General features: G+C 36.0%; 1 protein-coding gene across 1 annotated transcript in view; it reads left to right on the top strand.

The window, feature by feature from the left end:
• The window catches only part of CRB1 (crumbs family member 1, photoreceptor morphogenesis associated), a 126,277-nt gene that overhangs the window by 54,610 nt on the left and 49,354 nt on the right, over window positions 1–22,313 (top strand). The window contains 1 exon segment of the mRNA XM_004685255.1: window positions 18,402–18,415. Coding sequence (XP_004685312.1) covers window positions 18,402–18,415 — 14 coding nt within the window.

Raw genomic sequence — 22,313 nt, 5'->3', positions numbered from 1 at the left:
CACCCAACTTTGATAGAGAGACAAAGGGTCCACAGCTGGATAGAGTCTCATAAATTTCTTGATGTTTCTTCTGATCCTTTCAAAAGAGTTGTTTAATGGTATCATTTTGAAGAGTCTAAAAGAAGATAACCAAGTTTCTGCAGTGAGTTGTCACTGTAATGGAAGATGATTACATCAGAAGTTGTTCAAATGGAAAAGAAAGTTTACAGTTGCCTTGTAGCTTCCTGATAACAAGCAAAATGTGCATCATATATAACTCCACAGACTAGTAGATATTTTTGCTTCTGATGGTTGCATACTGAAACTTTATGGTAAATTTCCCTCTTGGGTTTTGCACATCCAAATGACTGACTTTTGTTGACTGCAACTGAACTTAAATATTTTCCAGCAGCATACCACCATTAGAGAAAAGCCATGTAAGAAGGGCTGATAAGTTAAATTGTGAGAGAAATAAACAAAATTTAAGAAAAATATCAGGAAAAAAACTGCATCAAAAAGTATAAAATACTTAGCAATAATCTTAACCAAGGAGTAAAATCTTGTGCATTGCAAACAAAAGACTTTGATAAAAGAAGTTGAAGACAAAAAAATGGACATTCCATACTCATGGATTAAAAGAAATTACATTGTTAAATGCCCATTCTATCCAAAGCAATCTACAGATTAGATGCAAATCCTCTTAAAAATTCTGATGACATTTTTCACAAAAGAACAACAAACATTCTTAAAATTGGTATGAAACTGTAAGAGACCTTAAGTAGTCAGAGCAATCTTGAGAAAGAATATGAAAGCTGGAGGCAGCGATCCCCTGAATTCAAACTATGTTGCAAAACCCCAGTGGGTGAAGGCTGTTTAATATGAATTAATATTAGCTTATAAGCAGAGACATGGACCAATGGATTCAGATAGGGATCTCAGGCATAGATGACCAACTGATTTATAACAATGGATCCAAGAACATACAGTGAGAAAATGACAGTCTTCTTACCAAATGGTGATGGGAAAGCTGGATGGCCAGATGCAAATAAGAAAACTAGGCCATTGTCATACTGTAACACAAAAATTAACTAAAATTGGTCAAGACTTGAACATCACCATGAAATTCCTAGAAAATATAGGTGGTAAGCATCATGACAAATGTCTTGGTGGCTACTTCTAAATCTGCATCACCCAAATCAAAAGTGAGAAAAGCAAAAACAAAAGTGAGATGATGTCAAATTAAAAAGCTTCTGTATAGAAGTCATCAACAAACGTAAAGACAACCTATGGAACGGGAGAAAATACTTGCAAATATTTTATATGATAGGGAGTAATATCCAAAATATTTGAAGAACTCCCACAATTTAACAGGAGAAAAAAACCAAACAGTTACAAAATGGGCAGTGGGTCTGAATCAGCTTTTTCTCAAAGAAGATACACAGATGACCAGTAGATCTATGAAAAGGTACTCAATATCATCAGTCATTAGGGATGTGCAAGTAGCAAACATAATGAAATATACTCATTACAATGACTATTATTATGAAAGAGACAAGAGATAACCGGAGTTACTGAGAATGTGGTGAAAAGGGAGCCCTTGTATACTTTAGTGGGAATGTAAAGTGGTGCAACCACTCTGGAAAATGGTATGGAGGTCCCGCATAACATTTAAAACATAGAAATACCATGATCTATCTAACTGCTCCACTTCTGGATATTTTACCCAAAGAAAACAAAACACTAATTTGAAAATCTATCTTGTACCCTCATGTTTATTGCAGCATTATTTAAGAAAAGCTAAGTTATAGAAACAGCCTTAGTGTCCATTAATGTGTGGATGGATAAAGGAAATACAGAGAACAGAATGGCAGTTGCCAGAGTTGGAAGGGTTACATCCATTGAAAAAAATGGGTGAAGGAGGTCAAAACAAGCTTTCAGGTAAAAAATGTCATGGGGATATAATATACAGCATGACAACTATACTTAAAGAACTATTATTTAAGATCATTCTTCCATACTTGAAGATTTGTATGCTTAAAAGTTGCTTAGAGTAGATCTAAAAGTTCTCATTATACAAAAAAGAATTGTATATGTATGCCTAGAGAATGGTAACTTGACTTACTGTAATCATTCAAAATATAAACAAATACCAAAAATTAGCCTGTATGCTTGAAACTAATATATACCTGTCAGTTATATTGCACTAAAAAATTAAAAATAATGTTAGAAGAGAAATAGTAGACCCTTTCACAGTAAATATACTGGGTAGCAAGTAATGTTCAAACATAAATTTGTATGTATTTTTTATTTTAAATTTAATATAAAATGTAATTTGAGCCTTTTTATTTAAAAAGTTATATGTATGTAATTTCTCATTTGTCAGTGAGGAAAATGGCTCTTAACATCTTGTTCCAAGACCTCAGGGATTGCTTTGCTAGATGAGCATATCTTCAGATTAGAGGATTATAATTACAGACAGCTGGAATAAGGCTGGAGCTGGATAGGAACTGATGCCATGAAGATAAATAATTTTCTCCCATAATTTTCATATTTCAATCCTTTTTACTTTAACATACCCTGGGCAGTATACAATAAACAGAATTATGTACTTAAGCACAATATAAAAAGTGATATCAATTTAGGAGTTGTCCAGATTGGAAAAAGTACACTTCATTTTTTTTTTTTTTTAAATAGCACAAACAGAATAGACACATTTCATAGTAGGATTTAGAATGATAGTTCCTGTTAGTCAGATATAATAATGAGATTTATTTTCAAAACTCTTCTAGCAATATTGCTGAATTTCAAGAAAGACATCAAGGAAGTAAACATAGAAAGGGAAATGGAATGACTAGTCATGAAACAATTTTCTCATAACATGTGGAACAATTAAGCTCGACAATCTACATATAATATGAATCAGTATGACTACAGTGTGCTTGTAATAAAATATAACTTAAAATTCTATGGATCAAATGTAAAATGTGCAATGGGACAGAAATACGAATGTTCAAAGGCCCAGGACATTGTCTCATAAGGAAATTAATCTCATTGGAAATGAGAAAGTACAGCCCAAGATTTAGGAGTTTCATTTTCAGGAACTACCGCAACGGTAGCTAAGAAGGAATCAGGTTACAAGTGCAGGCAGCCTTTAAACTTGGGGCTTGTTGTAATTAATGCCCAGGGAAAAGTTACTTACTGTGCCCTGGGGAATGAATATATATATATATATACACACACATACATACACATGTTTATACATAAATATATATGCTATGCAGTATGTGTTTTGTTGAGCTGAGCAATTTGGACAAGATAAAGAGCATACAATTTGACTTAATCCTCATAACAATTCCATTCTTGCTAATGGAAGTAGAGTTTATAATAATGGGAAGCAGAGTTTATAATGGTTTATGACTGGAATAATATGGCATAACCCAAACATTTTAAGTTATCCTGTGTAATAGTTTTCAAACATTTATAGTAGGTAATTAAATGAGAATTTCTATTACTACATAAATATATTTAAGGCTGTATCAAATTAATGCACACAAGAATGAACACAAGACAAAAAATAGCATGGCTTCCTCAATGTTTTGTCTTCCCTTCTAGAAGTCATGGGTACTAATATGAACTACTGTTTATAAAAGTCCAGGTTGCTGTTTCTAAATGAATGACTCCAGGATCCCAACCTCTATGAAGTGCTGGGTATAGAATAATCTCATAAAGAACAGGGGGAGCCTAGCAACAGCAGAGCATGCCAAGGGATAGCTGTAGTCGCTCAGGAGCTAGTATTTGCAATTAATTAGCTTGCAATTTTCCTTTGCAAGTCTAGAATGAATGTACCAGGTAGCTTTAGCTTTGCTAATTGCCTAAAAGGTAGTCATTTTTTCAAAGGATAAAAATTCTCTTTTAAGAGGTGAAATTAATGGGAAAAAATACTATTATTTTTAGTTAGAATGGTCTAAATATTTAAAGAATTTTAAATGACCAAATTCTCAATAGCATTGTGCAAATAGTTTAAAGAAACACTACAAAACACATTTCAATTAGGATAATTTAAAATGTTTGGGTTATGCCATATTATTCCAGCCATAAACCATTATAAACTCTACTTCCATTAGCAAGAATGGAATTGTTATGAGGATTAAGTCAAATTGTCTGCTCTTTATCTTATCCAAACTGCTCAACTCAACAAAAGATATTTAAATAAGCATTGGGGAAACAAGATAAAGATAAATGAATGTATGATAATAAAAGATGCTTCTATTAAAATATTTGCTTTCAAAGCAGTATTCTCAAAACCAATTTTAAAGAATAATGATCTCAAAACTAATTTTAAAATCTTGCTATTTGTAAACAGTGTTTAGGCATTCTTTTAAAAAAATTCACAAGTTTGTGGAGTTTAAGGTTTAAGTTTTAATACAGCATATATAGTATCTGTGTTATAAAATTACTTAGACTTGTGCCAACTAATACAAATAATTGTAATTGTGCATAAATTTAATTATAAATTATAATTTGTTTAAAAAGTCTAGTAACCTTAAGCTTTGATTTGCTTTTTTGCTATTGCCTTTCAAGAACTATTTCTTGATTTCAGTTGTAAGTTTGATTGAAGTCATTTTCAGGACACAGAGTCTACCATTCTAAGAAATTCAATTTTGTACCAGAAAAACTCATATTTGGCTGCGTTCAAATGAGATGGGGTATTTCCAAGTCACATCTCTGTTTTTGCTTTGGTGAGTCCCTAAGGCAACTAGAGAAATAAATAACTGACTTACTCAGCAGTCAAAAAGTATTGTTACCTTACTTTGTTCTCGCATCAACCATGGGGGTAGTTATTATATTTATCTATGCAAAGAGGAGATTTGGGCCTCACAAGTTAAATGATGTGTCTGATAGTAATGCCAGAACTAGCAGAACTGCTAATGGATGTCTACAGTTTTGTGCCAGAAAACCTATTTAAATAATCTTAAAATCCTCACTGAAAATTATCTAAAGCACTTTATATACTCCACCACTGTTCTAAGTAAGAGCTGACTGAAGTAATTTTCTCAGTTTTCCTTTGAATCTAAGTATTGCACATTGTACCTCAAATTATTAGAGACATGGAAATAATCTGTAAATGTAAGAAAAAATTATTTATAAGCCAGAAATATTTTCTCATTTTTGGTGTATGTATTTGTTAAGCTGCTTAGGAGATTGCATAATATACACTAAAGTACTGTAAATTAACAGGGGAGACTGTAATATTTCCCTCTTCATCTTATCTGAGGTTTTGCTGTCTGCAGTTTGAGTTAACTACGGTTAACCATTTTGAAAATATCACTTACAATAAGATACTAGAGAGTGAGAGCCAGGATGACAGTGACAGAAAGGGTAAGAGAGACATATTTTAGAGCACATAAATAAGAATAAGGTAGGAGAGGCCATGTACACATCCTTTGTTATAGTATATTTTTTTATGTTTACTCTATTTCATTGTTGTTACTTGCTTGCTGTGCATAATTTATCCTATGTGCACATCTAGGAAACAAACAGTATAACTATAGTTGGATATTATCCAAGGTTTCAGGCATCCATTGGAGGGCTTGAGACATATGCTTATGGATAAAATGGGGACTACTTCACTCGACTGGACTTATTTTTAAATAAGACTCCAGATGCAACATGAGCAAAATACTATAAAGAACACATTAGGGGCCCTCCTTGGTGGTGCAGCGGGTTAAAGCACAGCACTAAGAAGCTAAAGCCACTTCAGCATGAGTTCGATCTCCGCCCTGGAGGTGATCCACATGGCACGGCAGACCTCTCCTGACCTGCCCGCTGCTCCCCTCAGTAGTGTACTTCCTCAGTTGGCCTGTTTTGCTCCTCACCCTGTCTCTCGTGAACCCTCTCACTGCCCCTCACCTGTACCTTAGTTCTGTATGCATAAATAATTTTTTTTTTTTTTAAAGAACACATTAGGTAGTGCTTCTATGCCCTTGGCTTTTTTATCTTTAAACAATCCCAGATCGTCTCTAAGCTCTGCTCCTTCCCTCCATGCCCCCTCTATTCAAACTTTGTGGGCCTCAGTTCTTGGGACTCTATAGACACTTACACATACACACACACTCACAGCTTGTGTGAACTTTCTATTCCTTATTTTGTAAAGCAGAATGTGGCTCACAGTGCCAATACATGGTAAAGTGAGCTCAGGTGCTAGGTTCCTCCAGGTGGAATAATGGCCAGGGCCAAGAGAAGACATGGGTGTTGTTTGCCTTTATGTTTTTGCGCAAGGTCTGGAGGGAGATATATTTCTGAAATGTGCCAAAATCCAAAGGGACCTAGGCATATAGGGAAAAGTTCAGAAGGAAAATCAAATGCGAAGAAATTGAGAGTTAGCAAAGAGGTTATTTCAAACAAGTGTAGGAGCCAGCTCTGAAGCTCAGAATGATACATTATGAAATGATATGCAGGTGGAGGAGTGTGTAAGTGGATAATACTGGATCAGTGGTTTGTGCCATGAAGAGCTATCTCCCCCAGCCACTTAGCCTATAAGCAGAATTTCTCAAGGCCTACTCAGTTTGACATATAAATTGGTATCACAAGACAAGTTGCGGCTTGTGAGTATTATGGAGGCTTCCACACAGTAGCAAGCAATTTCCAGACTCCATCACAGTTTCCCAGGTTGACCCGGACTAAACACCAAATTCCAGAGGGTAAGGGCTCAGTTTCCCAACACCCCTCTCCACTTCAGAGGCCATCCACAAGCCCCAGGCTGTTACCCGTGCTATCTGACTATAAATCAAAGGTTACCATACCCTTCCTCTGAAGATTCCACTAATTTGTTAAGGAGGTTCACAGAATTCAGGAAGCCTGTTTACTTACTAGATTATAGTTTTCCTGTAAAGGATAAAATTCAAAAGCCAAATGAAATGATATATAGGTTGAGGTCCTGAAAACAAAGGAGCTTCTGTGGTGGGGGACCTTGGGGTCCAGCACCCTGGCAGGTGGATACAATCTGGTTCCCCCTCTTAGAAGCTTTCCAAATCCTATCCTCTTAATTTTTATGGAGGTGTCATTACTATGGCATAGTTGGTTAAATCATTGACCATGACATCTGACTTTGAACCTCTAGCCCCTCTGCCTTTCCTGGAGATCTGGACATTCCACCACTCTAACCACATGGTGGTTCACTAGGCAGCCAACCTCCATCCTTAGGCACTTCCCAAAAGTCACATCATTTTCACAACAAAATTCACCTTTGTTATTACCAACACATAAAAATTTCCAAGGATTTAGAGAGCTATGAATCAGGAATGAACTTTCAACCTTTGGATGAAGACCAAAGACATGTAGCAATGATCCTACAATGTTACTTTCTTCAGGCCATTTAATTGTGGCTTATTAGTTATCTCTTACTGCATAATAAGTTATCCCCAAATCCATTGGCATACACGTATTACCTCATCATTTTTGTGGAACATCCTTAGAGCCATCTCCTCAGCGTCTTCGACAAATTGTTGATTTAGCCAGCAAGCAATGGACAAATTCACTGTCGCTTCAGACAGACGGATAAAGAGGAGTCCGGGCTCTCAGTGGATTTTTCAGGCTTGAATGCGCTCTCAGGAACCAGCGGCACAGGCACACCAGACAGGGAGGCTGGCATGCAGGGCAGTACACCCCGCAGGGCGGAAGGGCTGGGGGCAGGCAGGCAACCATGATTTACTTCTCTCTGCGCTCTCTACAGTCACTCGGCCTCTCGCAGGCATCCCCCACAGCCCTGTTTATAGCCCCGGCCTCTGGGCTCAGGTGTACACCCTTACGCACGCCCACACCATACTTCTGGTGTCCACCATCAGGCGTGTGTTCCCGAGCCCACGCTCCCAAGCACCTCCTGCATCAACAAAATCAAACCCACAGGTGATAGCCACAGAGGCTAGTGTGTAAAGAGCCTGACCAATTCACTTGCCCTACAGTTGGCCAGTCTGAACTTTCATCTAAAGCTCAGCAGGGAAGTAAGTAATGTGCTTCCCGCCCTCCCTGGTGGTGCAGTGGGTTAAAGCACAGCACTAAGAAGCTAAAGCAACTTCAGCATGAGTTCAATCCCTGCCTGCCCCTGTGCGGCAGAACTCTCCTGACCCGCCCACTGCTCCCCTCAGCAGTGTACTTCGTCAATCTGCCTGTTCTGCTCCCCACTCTGTCTCTGGTGAATCCTCTCGTCGTCCGACTGACTTCCTTGGCAGTGGTTGGACTGAGGACCTCAGTTCCTCAGTGGGCATGGACTCTGACAGTGGCGATTTGATTCAAGGCACAAAACAAAAAGAACTTACCGTCAAGATAGAACTCTTATTTTTGTAATGTAATCGCAGAAGTGACATTTCATCACTTTTGCTATTTTTGAATGGGTAAAGGCAAATTACTAGTCCAACCCAGACTCAGGAAGAGGGATTACACTAGAGGGTGGATAGCAGGTGATGGATATCATTGGGGTATAAATGAATCCTGTCCCTCATGTAAAGGGATTAAAATCAAAAGGTTTAACAAAATAGCTAATAAAGAGCAAGTGCTCAAACTTTTTATTGTCCTGTGTGTAGATGAATTAATGAATCAACTGCTATGTAGTTACCCGAGTTACCACTAGATGGCAGTGTATCCCCCAAGGCATTCTGTCAGTAAAGTGAGGTCAGAGATTTCTGAATTTAGAACAGGAAGACAAAGATGATTTTAAAATAGTAAACTACATATAGATATTTTTTACTGAAACATTACACATCTAATAAAATTATTTTAGACCTCTACTGCCCTTATTAAACATAACTTGTTTTTTTTTTCTTCAGAGTAAACCATGCAAACAAAATAAACAAAAATCTTATTCAGCAATACTTTGATGTATAAGGTAATCTCACTTTTACCTTTATTCAGCCGATTTAACTTTTCTTTTGTTATTTTGGTTCTTAGACACTTGCAGGTATATCTTTTCTGAAATATGCCTTTGCTAAATCAAAATAAAATTTACCATTGAAGAAAATTAGGAAAATAAAGAAAAGAATGAAGAAAATTAAAGTCTATTCCCCCACACAGATTATTTTTATATATTTCTTCTTCCTCTCCTCCCATCCCACTATTTTATCTCTATCTCCTCTAGAATATTGTCTATAACCATATTTTTGGTGGGTTATGGAACCCTGCAGCTAATTCTCTGGTTTTGTAAATCTGAGATGAAATTTACATGAAGTAGCATGATGAATGAAAAGAGTCCCGTTAGGATACCATGGACAGAGATCAGCCACATGCAGGTTAACATTTTGCAGACTTAGTTTCCTAACATGAAAATCTGTCTTTTAGAGTTATTGAAGAAAAATAAAATGAGTTAATATTCAGGGCTTTGGGAGGGCTTGATAATGATTCAGTTTTATATTGCATGAATATAATAAGTACAGTTTTTGTTTCAACTCTTACTAAATGGACCAAATCTATTGACGAGTCTTCAAAGATACACTTAAATGCAATGATATTAAGAATATAATGTATATTTATTTAAACTAAATAATAGCTTGTGATAAGTCTTGAATATATTTTAGCATGACCATTATAGACATATGTGGTTAAAAATAGATGTACTTTATGTTGACCTTGCATATTTCTATCTCACAATTTTAACAGAGTATTATTCTCTACAAATGAGTCTAATTTTATTGAATTTATCTTTAGTACTGACTCTAAAAGAATCATGCTTTTCAAAATTATATATATTGATTGATGTATGCTGTTGACAAATTCCCTAATCCTATCTTTATATCCAGAATGATCAAAATTTTGAGTTGTTTCCTTTAAAGGGTTTTCTGTTTTCTAAATAATTTCACTGTGATAAAATACACATAAAATTTACCTTCTAAATCCATTTGAAATGCACAGATCAGTAGTGTAAATATATATCTACATTATTTTACAGCCAGCCTCCAGAAATCATTACATCTTGCAAAAGCCTTTAAATAACAACTTTTTATTCCCTCTCCTCAATTCCTGGCAACCAGCATTCTACTTTCTGCCTATGAATCTGACTACTCTAGTAGGAATAAAGGAAATCATATAGCATTTGTCTATGAATTTGACTACTCTAATGGGAATAAAGGAAATCATATAGCATTTGTCCTGTGACTGGCTTATTTCACAAAGCATCAAGTCATCAATTTTCACTCACATCGTGCCAGAATTTCTTTCCCTTTGAAGACTAAGTAGCAGTCCACTGCATGCGTACATTGCACGTTGTGTGTTCAGTCACCATTGACAGACTCATGGTTGCTTCCACTTTTTGGTCATTGTGTATATTGCTGCTATGAATATGGATCTATAAATATCTCCTTGAGATCCTGCTTTCTTTGCTTTTGGTATGTGTCTGAAATGGGATTACTGGGATATATGGTGATTCTGATTTTAATTTTCGTGAGGAGAATATCACACTCCACAGTAGTTAACAGTATTTCACATTCTAATCAACAGTGCATAGAGATTACAATTTTTCCATACCATTCCAAGAACTTGCTACTTTCTGCTATTTGGATAAAAACATTCTTAATAGGTATGTGGTGGTAATCATACTGTGGTTTTGATTTGTATTTCTGTGAATGATTAATATGGAAACTTTTAAATTTTAGAATTGTTACATTTACAGCATTATTTTTATAGACAGTGAAGAGTTCCCTTATACTCCACACCCTTCCCCCTGTTATTGACAACTTACACTCGTGTCATCTATTTTTCGAATTTAATGAACCAATGCTGATAAATTGTAATTAATGAAAGGTAAATTTTATGTGTATTTTATCACAATGAAATTATTTTAAAAACAGAAAACCCTTTAAAGGAAGAAACTCAAAATTTTGATCATTCTGGATATAAAGATAGGATTAGGGAATTTGTCAACAGCATGCATCAATTTAAATTGTAATTAATGAAAGCCTATACTTCATTCAAATTTCCTTAGTTTTCCCCAGACATCTTTGTTGTTGTTGTTCCACGGCCTCATCCGTTACCACACCACAGTTAATTATTCCTCCCTAGGCTTTTCAGGGCTGTGACAGGCTCTCAGACCTGGCTCGTTTCTGATGTCTTGAAAGAGTACTAGTCAGTGTTTTATAGTTTGGACTTGTCTGGTGTTTTTCTCATGAAGAAACTGGGGGATTTGTTTTGGAAGGAAGATCACAGTGGTGAAGTGTCATTTTTATCACATCATATAAAGGGAACAATCAATTTGACTTATGTTGATGTTAACTTTGACATTTATCACTACAAGTTAACCTATTAGCACTGCTTTTGCTGATTCCAAAAGCTTCATTATATAGTGTATTTTAGATAGATTCACCGCACAAACAGTAAAATGCTAGAGATGTTGGAGCAAGGCATGGGGGAAGGTGTTCCTGGAGCTCTCTGAACTTGCTACCCTTGATAATTTTCTGAACACTGTAATTTAGGAAGTTTTATAGCAGTTTGATCACATGAGTAGAATCAATTATTAGCCTTTCACCTCCGCCCCCTCCACCCCACAACTCCCCGGAAGGTGTGGGATCAGCCCTAAAGTTCCAAGTTTTCTATCTTGGCTTGAGCTTTCTCATGACTATCACTCATCCTAAAGCTATTCAGGGGGGTACAAACAATTGCCTTTTTAGCCCAAAAGACATTCTTATTGCCCAGGAACCAAAGGTGTAGACCAAATATATATTCCTCATAGAGAACCAATATATATATTGTCACATAGAGAACCAAATTCATATGTATTATCATAAACATAGTGAGATTTTCTAAAACCTCTTATGTATTTCTTACCTATGAAAATTTCAATGTTCTGACTTGAGTCATGTTCTCTTTCTTTTGTGGCACATTCAGGACTTCTTTCTTTATTCCTTTCTAAAAGAGTATTGATTTATTAATGACCCTTTTCCTACTAACGAGAGACCTTAGGGGAAGTTGATTCTACTCTTAATTCTAAATAATCATATTCTTTCTCTCTGCCCAAATGGAATAATTTAGAATGGATATGAATAGACTGATTGTTTATAGGACCATTCTTATTTGTGTTGAGAAAATCTTATGAGAACAGTGTGCATGAGGAAGAAGCATGTAGCAAGTGTCACTCGCAGTCACTCTATAAGAATGAGAAAAGCCTCGGGATGAAGCTGAACAGGGTAGTAAGAGGGTAGCTACCTGATTTCTGAATCTTATTGTATCTCAAGGTTAAACAATTACAACAGTATCTTTCCTTGTATTTACTCTTTATACAAATTTGTTATTATTTGAACAAATTTCATTTAGGTGTTCTACCACTTGATGGCAATTCATCCTACCTTATACACAGTGAGTGACACTCCGATATAGCTAGGGTGTTTCTCTCTTGGTGTCTCTCCATGTCTCTCCCTCTCTCTCTCTCTCTCTCTCTCCTGTTCCTTTAGCAAGGTTACAGCTGGACCCCATATTTTCCTGACAGAAAAATTTGTGGGCTATTGTTGCACACTTTACTCTATCTTGGGTAATGGGCTAGGCTCCCTGTAACAATAGCAAGAGTTTCTGTTCAATTTCAGGCAGCTAGTGATGTGTTGCAATATTGCTACATTGAAGTGGAATCTTTCCTATCTCACAGGTAATTCAAATCCATATTATTCAGGCAAAACCCCGATTCCAGCTAGTTTTTTTCTCTCTGTGGACATTATCAGTGGCACTTGTGGGCTGCATCACATAGTGTAATCATCCTTCTTTGCTTTTTGCCTTATTATTGTCTGCAAGTCACAGTTTCTGAAGGCATGTAGCAAGATGAGGTGTAAAAATAGAGGGGAAAATAGCATCTGGCTACCTGTAAAAAGCAGCTGTGTGGCACATGCCCTCTTTTCTCATCAGCATAGACCCTGATAGGGGCACCACCTTGCCTCATATTTGCCTCAGGGTGGTGAGGCTCCTGTGATGAGGTCAGTCACCAGTTCTATTGCTGCTTATTTTGGCGTTACATTGGTTTCATTTAATTGAACTCCTTTGATTTTACTATTCCCAAGTTTATACAGTAAGTTTTACTTTAAAATATTTTGTTAACTCTCATCTTTTTGCACTTCTTTCTATGTATTTTAAAGGGATATAGACAGGAGCTACTAAATATATGAAACAAACTGGCTATGTGCCCCTGCTAAAAAGACATTAAGTTTATTGTTGGCTGTTGTACACTTTTCAAACATGTTTCTTATGACTTATATATGGCAGACACATGGTAAGGTAGAAAATTTGGGGATGCAAAATGTTTTTGGATCCATTATATTTAATAGATAATTGAGTGATGTTTGGAAACTGACAGATCTGAATTTAAATTCTGGCTTTGTTACTTCCTGATTCTGTAATTTTCAAAAAGTTTTATAGTGAGGCTGATAATGTTTCATGCAAATAATATTTACATATCATATGATCTGTATACAGTACCAACTTAGTAGTAGATATTATTGATAATAATGGGTATAATACTTAAGGGTATAATATTTAAGATATTTTAGTTAAATAGATTTTAGGATTTGCATAATATAGACTTATCTCTAACATAAATCTAACATTTCAAATAGGTGTTTTGTTATCTTGATTTATAAAATGAGGAAATTTTTACTTTTTAACCAAAATTTCAAGTTTAAATCATTGAAATGCATTACACTTTCATTGTAGAGTGCCTTGTATTTTCTAGAATATTTACATCATAATTGCTTTATTCAATTTTCACATCATCTAGAGGTAAACAGTACAAAGGTGGTCACTTCTGTTTTGCTATTGACAAGACAAAACTGAGAGAAACTACATGACTCTTGCAGTATCATACATTTAGTTACTATTTCTGGGATATTTGGCCTCCAAACACTTCCTTCCTTCTCCATATTTATTGCATAGGCTACTCATTAATGTATGGAAGACAATTAGCAGCTAAGTCAGTCTATGTGTGTATAGCTACAATATACCAAAAAGATATTTAAAATCTTAAGAAGTACTCAGGAGGAAATATAGAAATGATTAGAGGAATGACAGGCTGTGGAGGGAAATTCCCTGTTGCAGATTTAATATGTTCTTTTTCTTTTATTAAGGACATAATGAAATGTAATCAGCTAATAGGCAGCATATGGTATGACCCCCACAGTATGTTAGCAAATAGTAATTTGAAAGAAGTACTTTGGTGAAGTAGTTCCAGACTTTTTTTAAAAAAAGATTTTATTTATTTATGCATACAGAACTGGGGTACAGGCCAGGGGTAGAGGGGTGGTGAGAGAATTAATCAGAGACAGTGGGGAGCCGAACTGGCAGATCGATAAAGTATGCTGCTAAGGGGAGCAGCAAGTGAGACAGGAGAAGTCTGCTGTGCCATGTGGATCACCTCCAGGGCTGGGGATTGAACTCACACCAAGGTGGCCGCAGCCAGCTGCATTCCAACCCACTTTGCCACCAGGGAGGGCCCTGTTCTAGACTTTTATCAAGAAATTTATATCAAGTTATTTGCTTGTTCTGAAACCACTGTCATTGCTGAAGGACAATAATGACAACCTAAAGCCAGGTCCCCCTGTTAACCCATTAAATTAGAAGATACAATTTGTATATATGAAATAATTTTCCTTAGTCAGAGTTTCTTGGACTTTCTTGAGAAATAAAACTTGAAATTTTAGAGCAGACCCAAGGAGCACCGTTATCAAAATTACCTGGAATATTAAAAAAGAAGTTCAGAGCTCTGGCCAAATCCAGATTTATAAGATTTTAAGACTATAGATGCTTCCTAGGAATCTGCATTTAGAAATAACTACTCCCTCATGTACACGCACACTAAACAGACCTTATGATATTAAAATTTATTCCTTTTTACTTACTTTATCACATCATTGTTCATTTTGTACAGTGATTGGTTTTTCTTTTCCAATGCAGTCTCCAAAGTCCTCCTACCACCATGTCACCTGTGAACCATCACCATGATATTAAACTCTAAAGTCTACTTGTTATTCTTATTTTTCCCCAGAAAAATGCAATAACAACACATCACAAAGTATTTCGTGTATTTTCAAGAAATTTATAAATGGGTCATGTCCATTCATGGATGCTTTTGACATCTGTGGTTGCTAGTGTCAGCACCCTTCCAGTTGACTTGGAGGACATGAGACTGTTCTTTTATCCATGAAGAAAGATTGGATGCATGGTTGTTTTAAGTTTGAAAATTTATTGTAGTATTGCATACACTTCATCAAAAAAACCATCTCCTGGGTACTATTATATAGTACAGTTTACAGTATACAGTGCAGTGCTATATCAGACATTATAGTATAAGAAAGTAAAAATAGAAAGAGGTGTGCATATTTAAAAATCTTACTACAGTTAGAAGAAAGCAAGTCACAAATGCAAAACAAAAACAATAACTATACAATTCAGTCTATGCTGGACTCCTTGTACTGGACATCTGAGGACAAAGCCCAACGAGTTTCCAGGGAAGTCATTCCAGAGGGTGAATACCAACTGAGCTGAATTCTAAATCAGGATTGGGATTTTGAAGAAGTGGAGAGAGGGAGAAAGCTTTGAAAGTGTTTTAATTTTTATTCTACTAAAAATTTTTTAATACAAACCATTGATGTAGTTGGCAGTGGAAAGTAATGTTGTGAGGCAAATGAGGGGCAGATTGTAGAAGGCCTTGAATGTAAGGTGTCACCAAGTCAGTAACTTCCTCAGCCTCTGACATGATGTTTTGGCTCTGCAGAAAAAAAAACTAATAACAAACTGCGGAAAATGACAACAAGCACGACCAAGGAATGTAAAGTTGATTCTAACCATGGCGGAGAGAAAGCAAACATAATGTGGGATAGTAACACATCCCACCCAGTACAAAGCAGGTCCTTGTAATTCACCATAACTCAAGTGTTGAATCATTTACTTTTGACAAGAAAAGGGAAAAAGGACTAAGCAAGAGCAGAGCCCTATCTGATGATTTACCGATCAAAGCCAATTAGGATAGTTGTGGCTGAACTGGATTGAGTTTCTCTGAAATTATTTTTCAAAGTAAAGACAACAAGCAGGAGCATGTGCAATGCTGTATTTTCTACTTGTCAGTCTTTAAAAACCAGAAATCACTTACCTATATCACTAAGCTTCAAAGTGTGACTTTTGAAGTATGAAATCAAGTGAAACATAGAACTGAAACGCAAAGCATTTTTTTCTTTTTGCAGCTATTTTGTTTTTCCTTTGAAGATCTCAAAATACTTTTCACACAATAGGTTGAATCAGATCTTCCTCTGGGCTCAGTATTTTTATCTGAGCTACATTATGGTTCTGAACAAATTTCAGGTCTAGAGGGTGTATGTGCCTCTCAAATCATAACTTTAAAACAGTGTAATAACAAATAGAACTGAGGAATGGATACTGAAGAAACATTCACGTGCCTTTTGCTGTACACATACATACTGAGTTCCAAGTATGTGCCAGACACTATGTGATGAGCTTCATCTATGTGGCCATTTTATGTGTGTAATAAACGACAAAGAGTGGATTGCTAACTTCAGTTCACGGGTAGTGAAACTGAGTCAAGCTGGGGTGGGTGCTCCAATCTGTCTAATCCCTGCCAAAAATGCAGGTATGGAATTTAGGAAGACAAACAGATGTTTGTTAAATACCTACCAGCACCTAGAACTCTATGCCTTGAACAGCTGTGATGTCTTTTTCTCTACAACATGTGCATATAAGTAAAATAATACAAAGAGGTGACACAAAATAGTAAAAAGTTTGGAGACACTGAAAATAGGAACAAAAATTAGCACATATCTCTTAAGACTTCATTGCAAAATAGCACAGGACATATGAGTCATTAACATAAATCATACATTAATCATTCATGCAACATTTTTTAAGAGAAATGCAAGAAAATATGCAATATAACTGAAATATTTAATGCAAAATGATTAAAACAAAACAATTTTCCCACAAGAATTATAAAAATGTGTTATGTTGAAAGCTCTTTTATGTGGGCCATTCCAATGTCAGTGGTTTCAGGGAAAAATGTAGAGTTCCCATTGATGATGTATTTGCTTATTAAGATTGTGTCTGTGGCTATAGGATGGTGTCACTCATATGGGATGGTGTCATTCATATGTGGAATATAGCGAAACAAAGTGTCAAATAAACCCTAGAAATCTGACTGTAAAGTTGAGGATGCCAGAGGGGGAAGGAGAAGGTCAAAAGCAAAGAGGAAAGGCGGCTGAGGGTGCTGTGCTGGAGGAATGTGGGGTTGTGTGTGTGGTAGTGTAGCGTGGTCACATACAGGTGAAATTGTACCTCAGAGTTACCTGAATCATATGGTGTTGTAAATCAATGTCAATCTCAATGAAAATTAAGTAAAAAGTAAAACCACTATATTTATTTAGATCTTTTATAAAAAGACTATGTATGTGTACAGCATAAGGCATGTGAATGTTTCTTCAGTATCCATTCCTCTGTTCTATTTGTTATTACACTGTTTTAAAGTTATGGTTCAAGAGATATATACACCCTCTAGACCTGAAATTTGTTTAGAACCAGAATGTAGCTCAGATAAAAATACTGAGCCCAGAGGAAGATTTGATTCCATCTACTGTGTGAAAAGTCACATGGTGATGTGACGTGCAAAACTATATGTGACTCTGGGACTGTTTCTGTGAATGAAGGTATCTGGGTCAAAGGAAGGGATATGCCCTCTTGAACTCCAGACTTTATCTCAAATGTTTTTATTGGTTGAGTCCTTTAAGAAGAGGTGTAAGATGTACACTGCTGTTGGAAAAACTAATTAATAGTAAATTGATTTGAAATCATATCTCTAGGGATATTATTCATAATAATAAAGATGCTTGGAGAAAAGCAGATACCAGGCACATTAGAAAGGTCTTCAGATCACTGAAAGACCATCTTGTGAACATTTTAATCTCATTTGGTCCCACTACAGAAAACTGAATCGGTGATAAAATGTCAGAAGATGTCATATTTACCCTCATTCTCACTCTTTTACTTAGTTCATGCTGATCCAGCGTAGAATTAACTGGTTTAGGAAATGGGAATTTTCCTGAAATTGAATCTGCAAATTCAGAAAGAGTCATCATTCTGACAATGTTATAGAGAAAATTTTAGAAAAGGTGAATTCTAGAGTTCACTGACTTCTGATGCTTCTTCCAATCCTGAGATTCTATCATAATTTCTACAGAAAGAACATGCTGGATGCATCATTTCTAAGTAGAGAATATTTAAGCAGAATATACTAAATAAAATAAGCTCCAACATCTTTATAATTTTGTCACATTCCAAAATATCTCTAGTGAGGGGGGAAATAATTACTTCCTTATGGGGCTATTTTAAGGATTAAATTAGTCAAACATGGGACCTCCCTGGTGGCACAATGGGTTAAAACACTGCACTGCAAGTAGCCCCAGCTACTTCACTGTGAGTTCAATCCCAGACCCCAGAGGTGACCCACATGGCACAGCAGACCTCTCCTGTTTCTCCCACTGCTCCCTCAGCAGTGTACTTCGTTGATCTGCCTGTTCTGCTCCCCATCCTGTCTCTGGTGAATCCTCTCGCCACCGCCCCCACCCCCCGCAACCCTCGCCTATATACCAGTTCTGTATGAATAATAATAATAATAATAATATATATATATATATATATTAATTAGCCAAACATAACTGGGTGCACCTGAGGGGGTTGCTGGTGAAGACAGTTGGCCTCAGGGAAGGGCACCACCTGCAACAGTTCTTGGCTTCAGCCACCCAGTTACAAATAGATTGTTCAAAGCATGTAGTTCCAGGTCCTAATGGGTGCTTAAGAAAAACCCATTGACAGTGAATTGGTGGTGGGAAGCCCATGAGGATTACAACCGAGATGAAAAAAGGCACAAAAATGATATAAAACAAGCTATTATATTATTTAAAAAAGACAGAAACACCCATTGCCTTGCATCAATTCCCTTACCTCCATTTTTTTATTTCCTAGAGAGGATGGTTAGGTTTTAGGTATCCATCATTTCCTCTCAGTTGATTACAATTAAATTTTACTTTTTCAGAGGTCACACTGTAAGTGATCAGAACACAACCAAGGACAAAGATATATTATAAAAGCTGTGTTTAAAAATATAGATTGCAAAGTTCATTAACTACTTTCTGATAATATAGTGCATTCTTTATCCTTATTTCAGACATAATTAGAACTTGGTTATCAAAATTCTATTAAAATAAAAATCCCTAAGTCATTTATAATAAAGAGAAGTAAAGCTTACTTATTTATATATAATTTTTCATAGAAATAACTTTCTAAAAAAGTACTTTTCCATTAGGTTATTGACTATGACTTTAAAGTGAGAATTATGGCAAGTCATTTTAATAGCTGTTGTAATTTATATTAAAGTTGTGCCTTTTGTCCATTTTTTTCTGATATTAATAAGATACTATGATAAAAATACTATTATAGTAATAGTAGAATGTGTTCTGATAATGATTATTTTTGAAATATAATCTTGGAATCATATGTTAAATTAAGAGTGAAGTGATAGTTTTTAAATAAAATGACTTCATATAAACAAAATGGCAGAAACTTCAAGCAATAAACCTCATACTAAAAATATGTAGACATAAATAACCAATTCCATTGTAAACTGAAATGCCCAAATAAAATGACTGATTGACACAGGTAAGCCCATAAATATTACCTAATCCTCTTATCTTGATTGACAGCAGATCTTGCTCATTGCAGATTCAATAAGGTAGCCAATAAGAGAAGTTTCAACTTTTTTCCCATTTTAATTTTCTGAGTTCATCAAATAAAAATGTCTGGCCTTCTCTTACATGGCAAATATCAATAGAACTGATTTTAAACTAGGTAAAATCATAAATTAGTATTTGTAATTCTATTTTGTTTTCTTCAGACTATTGACTCTAATATGCTTCCTTTTTTTTTTTTTTTAAAGATTTATTTATTTGTGCATACAGAACTGGGGTACATGCCAGAGGCTCAGTGGCGGCGAGAGGCTACACCAGAGATAGAGCGGGGAGCAGAACAGGCAGATCCATGAAGTACACTGCTGAGGGGAGCAGTGGGTGGGTCAGGAGAGGTCTGCCACGCCATGTGGTCACCTCCAGGACAGGCGAGGATCGAACTCATGCGGAAGCGGCTTTAGCTTCTTAGTGCTGTGCTTTAACCCACTGCACCACCAGGGAGGGCCTATGCTTGCTTTTTAATGATGTTAAAATTTAAAATCTCCATCCCTGTTTAAAGGAATTATATGATCAATTTATTCAAAATTATTTTGTGAAAGACCAATGTAAATTGAATTTTCAAAAAATACAGTAAGCACTAGTAAATGAAATATTACCAGTTGACAATAGCTAAAAGATAAATAAAAGGGTACTCTTAAGCATCAGGAACGATTTCTAGATTTAGACTCTGGTAAGCTTTGGTGTGGACAACTCCAGTAGCTGTCCCGCGGGTCTTCCTGCCTCTGTGCCTTCCCCCACTCACTCTATTATATATCTTGGTAGCATTCATCTTTATGACTTGCCAGATGGACTTTCCATCCAACATTTACGATTATTCTTTCCTCATTGATAAAATATAACACAAATAAATTAATATAGAACAATACTAACTTTAGATTCCCAGACTTTCTCCACGCTGGCTACTGTTAATCTTTGTGACTTGATCTTCCTCCATAATCCTCCATGGCAACTGTATTGCCAAACTCACTGTCAGCTCTACATGTCTTTTGCTAATCCACGATGAGTTTTTGTTTATTTGGTTGTTTCCTCATATCTCTTTGTTAGTCTGAACCACTTGTGAAAACTTATTAAACTTCTGTCCACAAAATCTTTCCAAACTAGCCCATTCTGAAGACAGTCACTCTCCAGAGACACCAGGGCAGCTGTTGTCTATATGTTTCTCTAAGAATTCAGATAACCCATTTAATATTTTGTTCAGCATTGTTTTGATTTATACTATTGTCTAATTTTTCACAAATTTGTCTCACTTCTTCATTAAACTCATTGAGGGCAGAAACAAGTATTTTATACCTATGAGAGGTGTAGTCAAAGTTTTTTAAATTTATTTTAAATTTAGCTCTCACAGCTGAAAATTTATAATTATCTCTTCCTCAATGCCTTTTCTCTAAAACTTTGATATATCATTCTTTAATGTCACTGTGTTTGCCTCTCACACATTTTCCTAATTATATTGCCTATTATAATTATTATATAATGTATGTTCAGAAGGAATGTACTATTACACTGTATTTCCATCTATTATATTTTGATATTTCATTGTATTATAAGCATCTTAAGGCCAGTTATGTCCCTTCTGCCTTGATTCTCATAATACTCTATGGAGGAATGCAGAGAATATTTTATAAATTAAAAAAAATTATAAAGTTATAACTAAAAGGTCAATATATGGCCAGTGTCAGTTACCAAAGTAAATTATGACAGATACTGTATATGTAGAATGTCAAAATAAATTACAACTAACACGTTTCCGGCATGTGAAATGTTTACTAATTTCAAGGGTATGTGAAAATTCTTGACAGGTATCACTAAGGCCGGAGTGGGGTCTGTATAGGGATCTCCTTGGAATGATTTGCTGATAGGATTGCTGTGAGTTGTACCCCACTCCTCAAATTTAGACTTAGACCTACATAAGAGTGAGCAGAGACTCCATGCTGTTTTTCCAGCTGTTCAAAAGAATGCCAGTTTCCTCTAAATTTGGGAGTATAGAGAACTGAACAACTTACACGAGATTCTCTACCTGCTTGAGAATCAAACGATGAACATGTGACTCAGTCTGAGGCAGCAGAGACAAAGAATTACATCTGTGATGTGCTAGGAAGTAAATGTGCCAAAGGCACAAGAATCCCAAGGTCCAGATGGGAAACCCAAGCAGTCAAGGGTCAGTGTGAAAGGGATCTTGCCCAGTAGGCTTGATCAGAAGGTGAGAACCCTGAGGGAGAGTTGGTGAAGAAGTAATAACTTCAGAAAAACAATAGGGGGCCCTGCCTGAACTATGAAGGAATCTGCAGCTACTGCAGCACAAAGTCCATCCTGCAACAGAGAAGTGTGTGGCAGACCTCACCTGTCCTGCCTGCTGCTCCTCTCACTAGTGTATTTCGGTCAGTCCTCTGTTCTGTTCCCCACTCTGTCTCTGGTGTATCCTCTTGCCCCTGCCCCACATTTATGGCCTGTACTCCAGTTTATATATGCCTAAATAAACAAATCTGAAAGAAAGAAAGAAAGAAAGAAAGAAAGAAAGAAAGAAAGAAAGAAAGAAAGAAAGAAAGAAAGAAAGAAAGAAAGAAAGAAAGAAAG

Source organism: Condylura cristata, unplaced genomic scaffold (genome assembly GCF_000260355.1).
Source record: "Condylura cristata isolate star-nosed mole 26May11 unplaced genomic scaffold, ConCri1.0 scaffold00018, whole genome shotgun sequence".
In the NCBI taxonomy this organism is placed as follows: Eukaryota; Metazoa; Chordata; class Mammalia; order Eulipotyphla; family Talpidae; genus Condylura; species Condylura cristata.
This window is presented reverse-complemented; position numbering and strand designations above follow the sequence as displayed.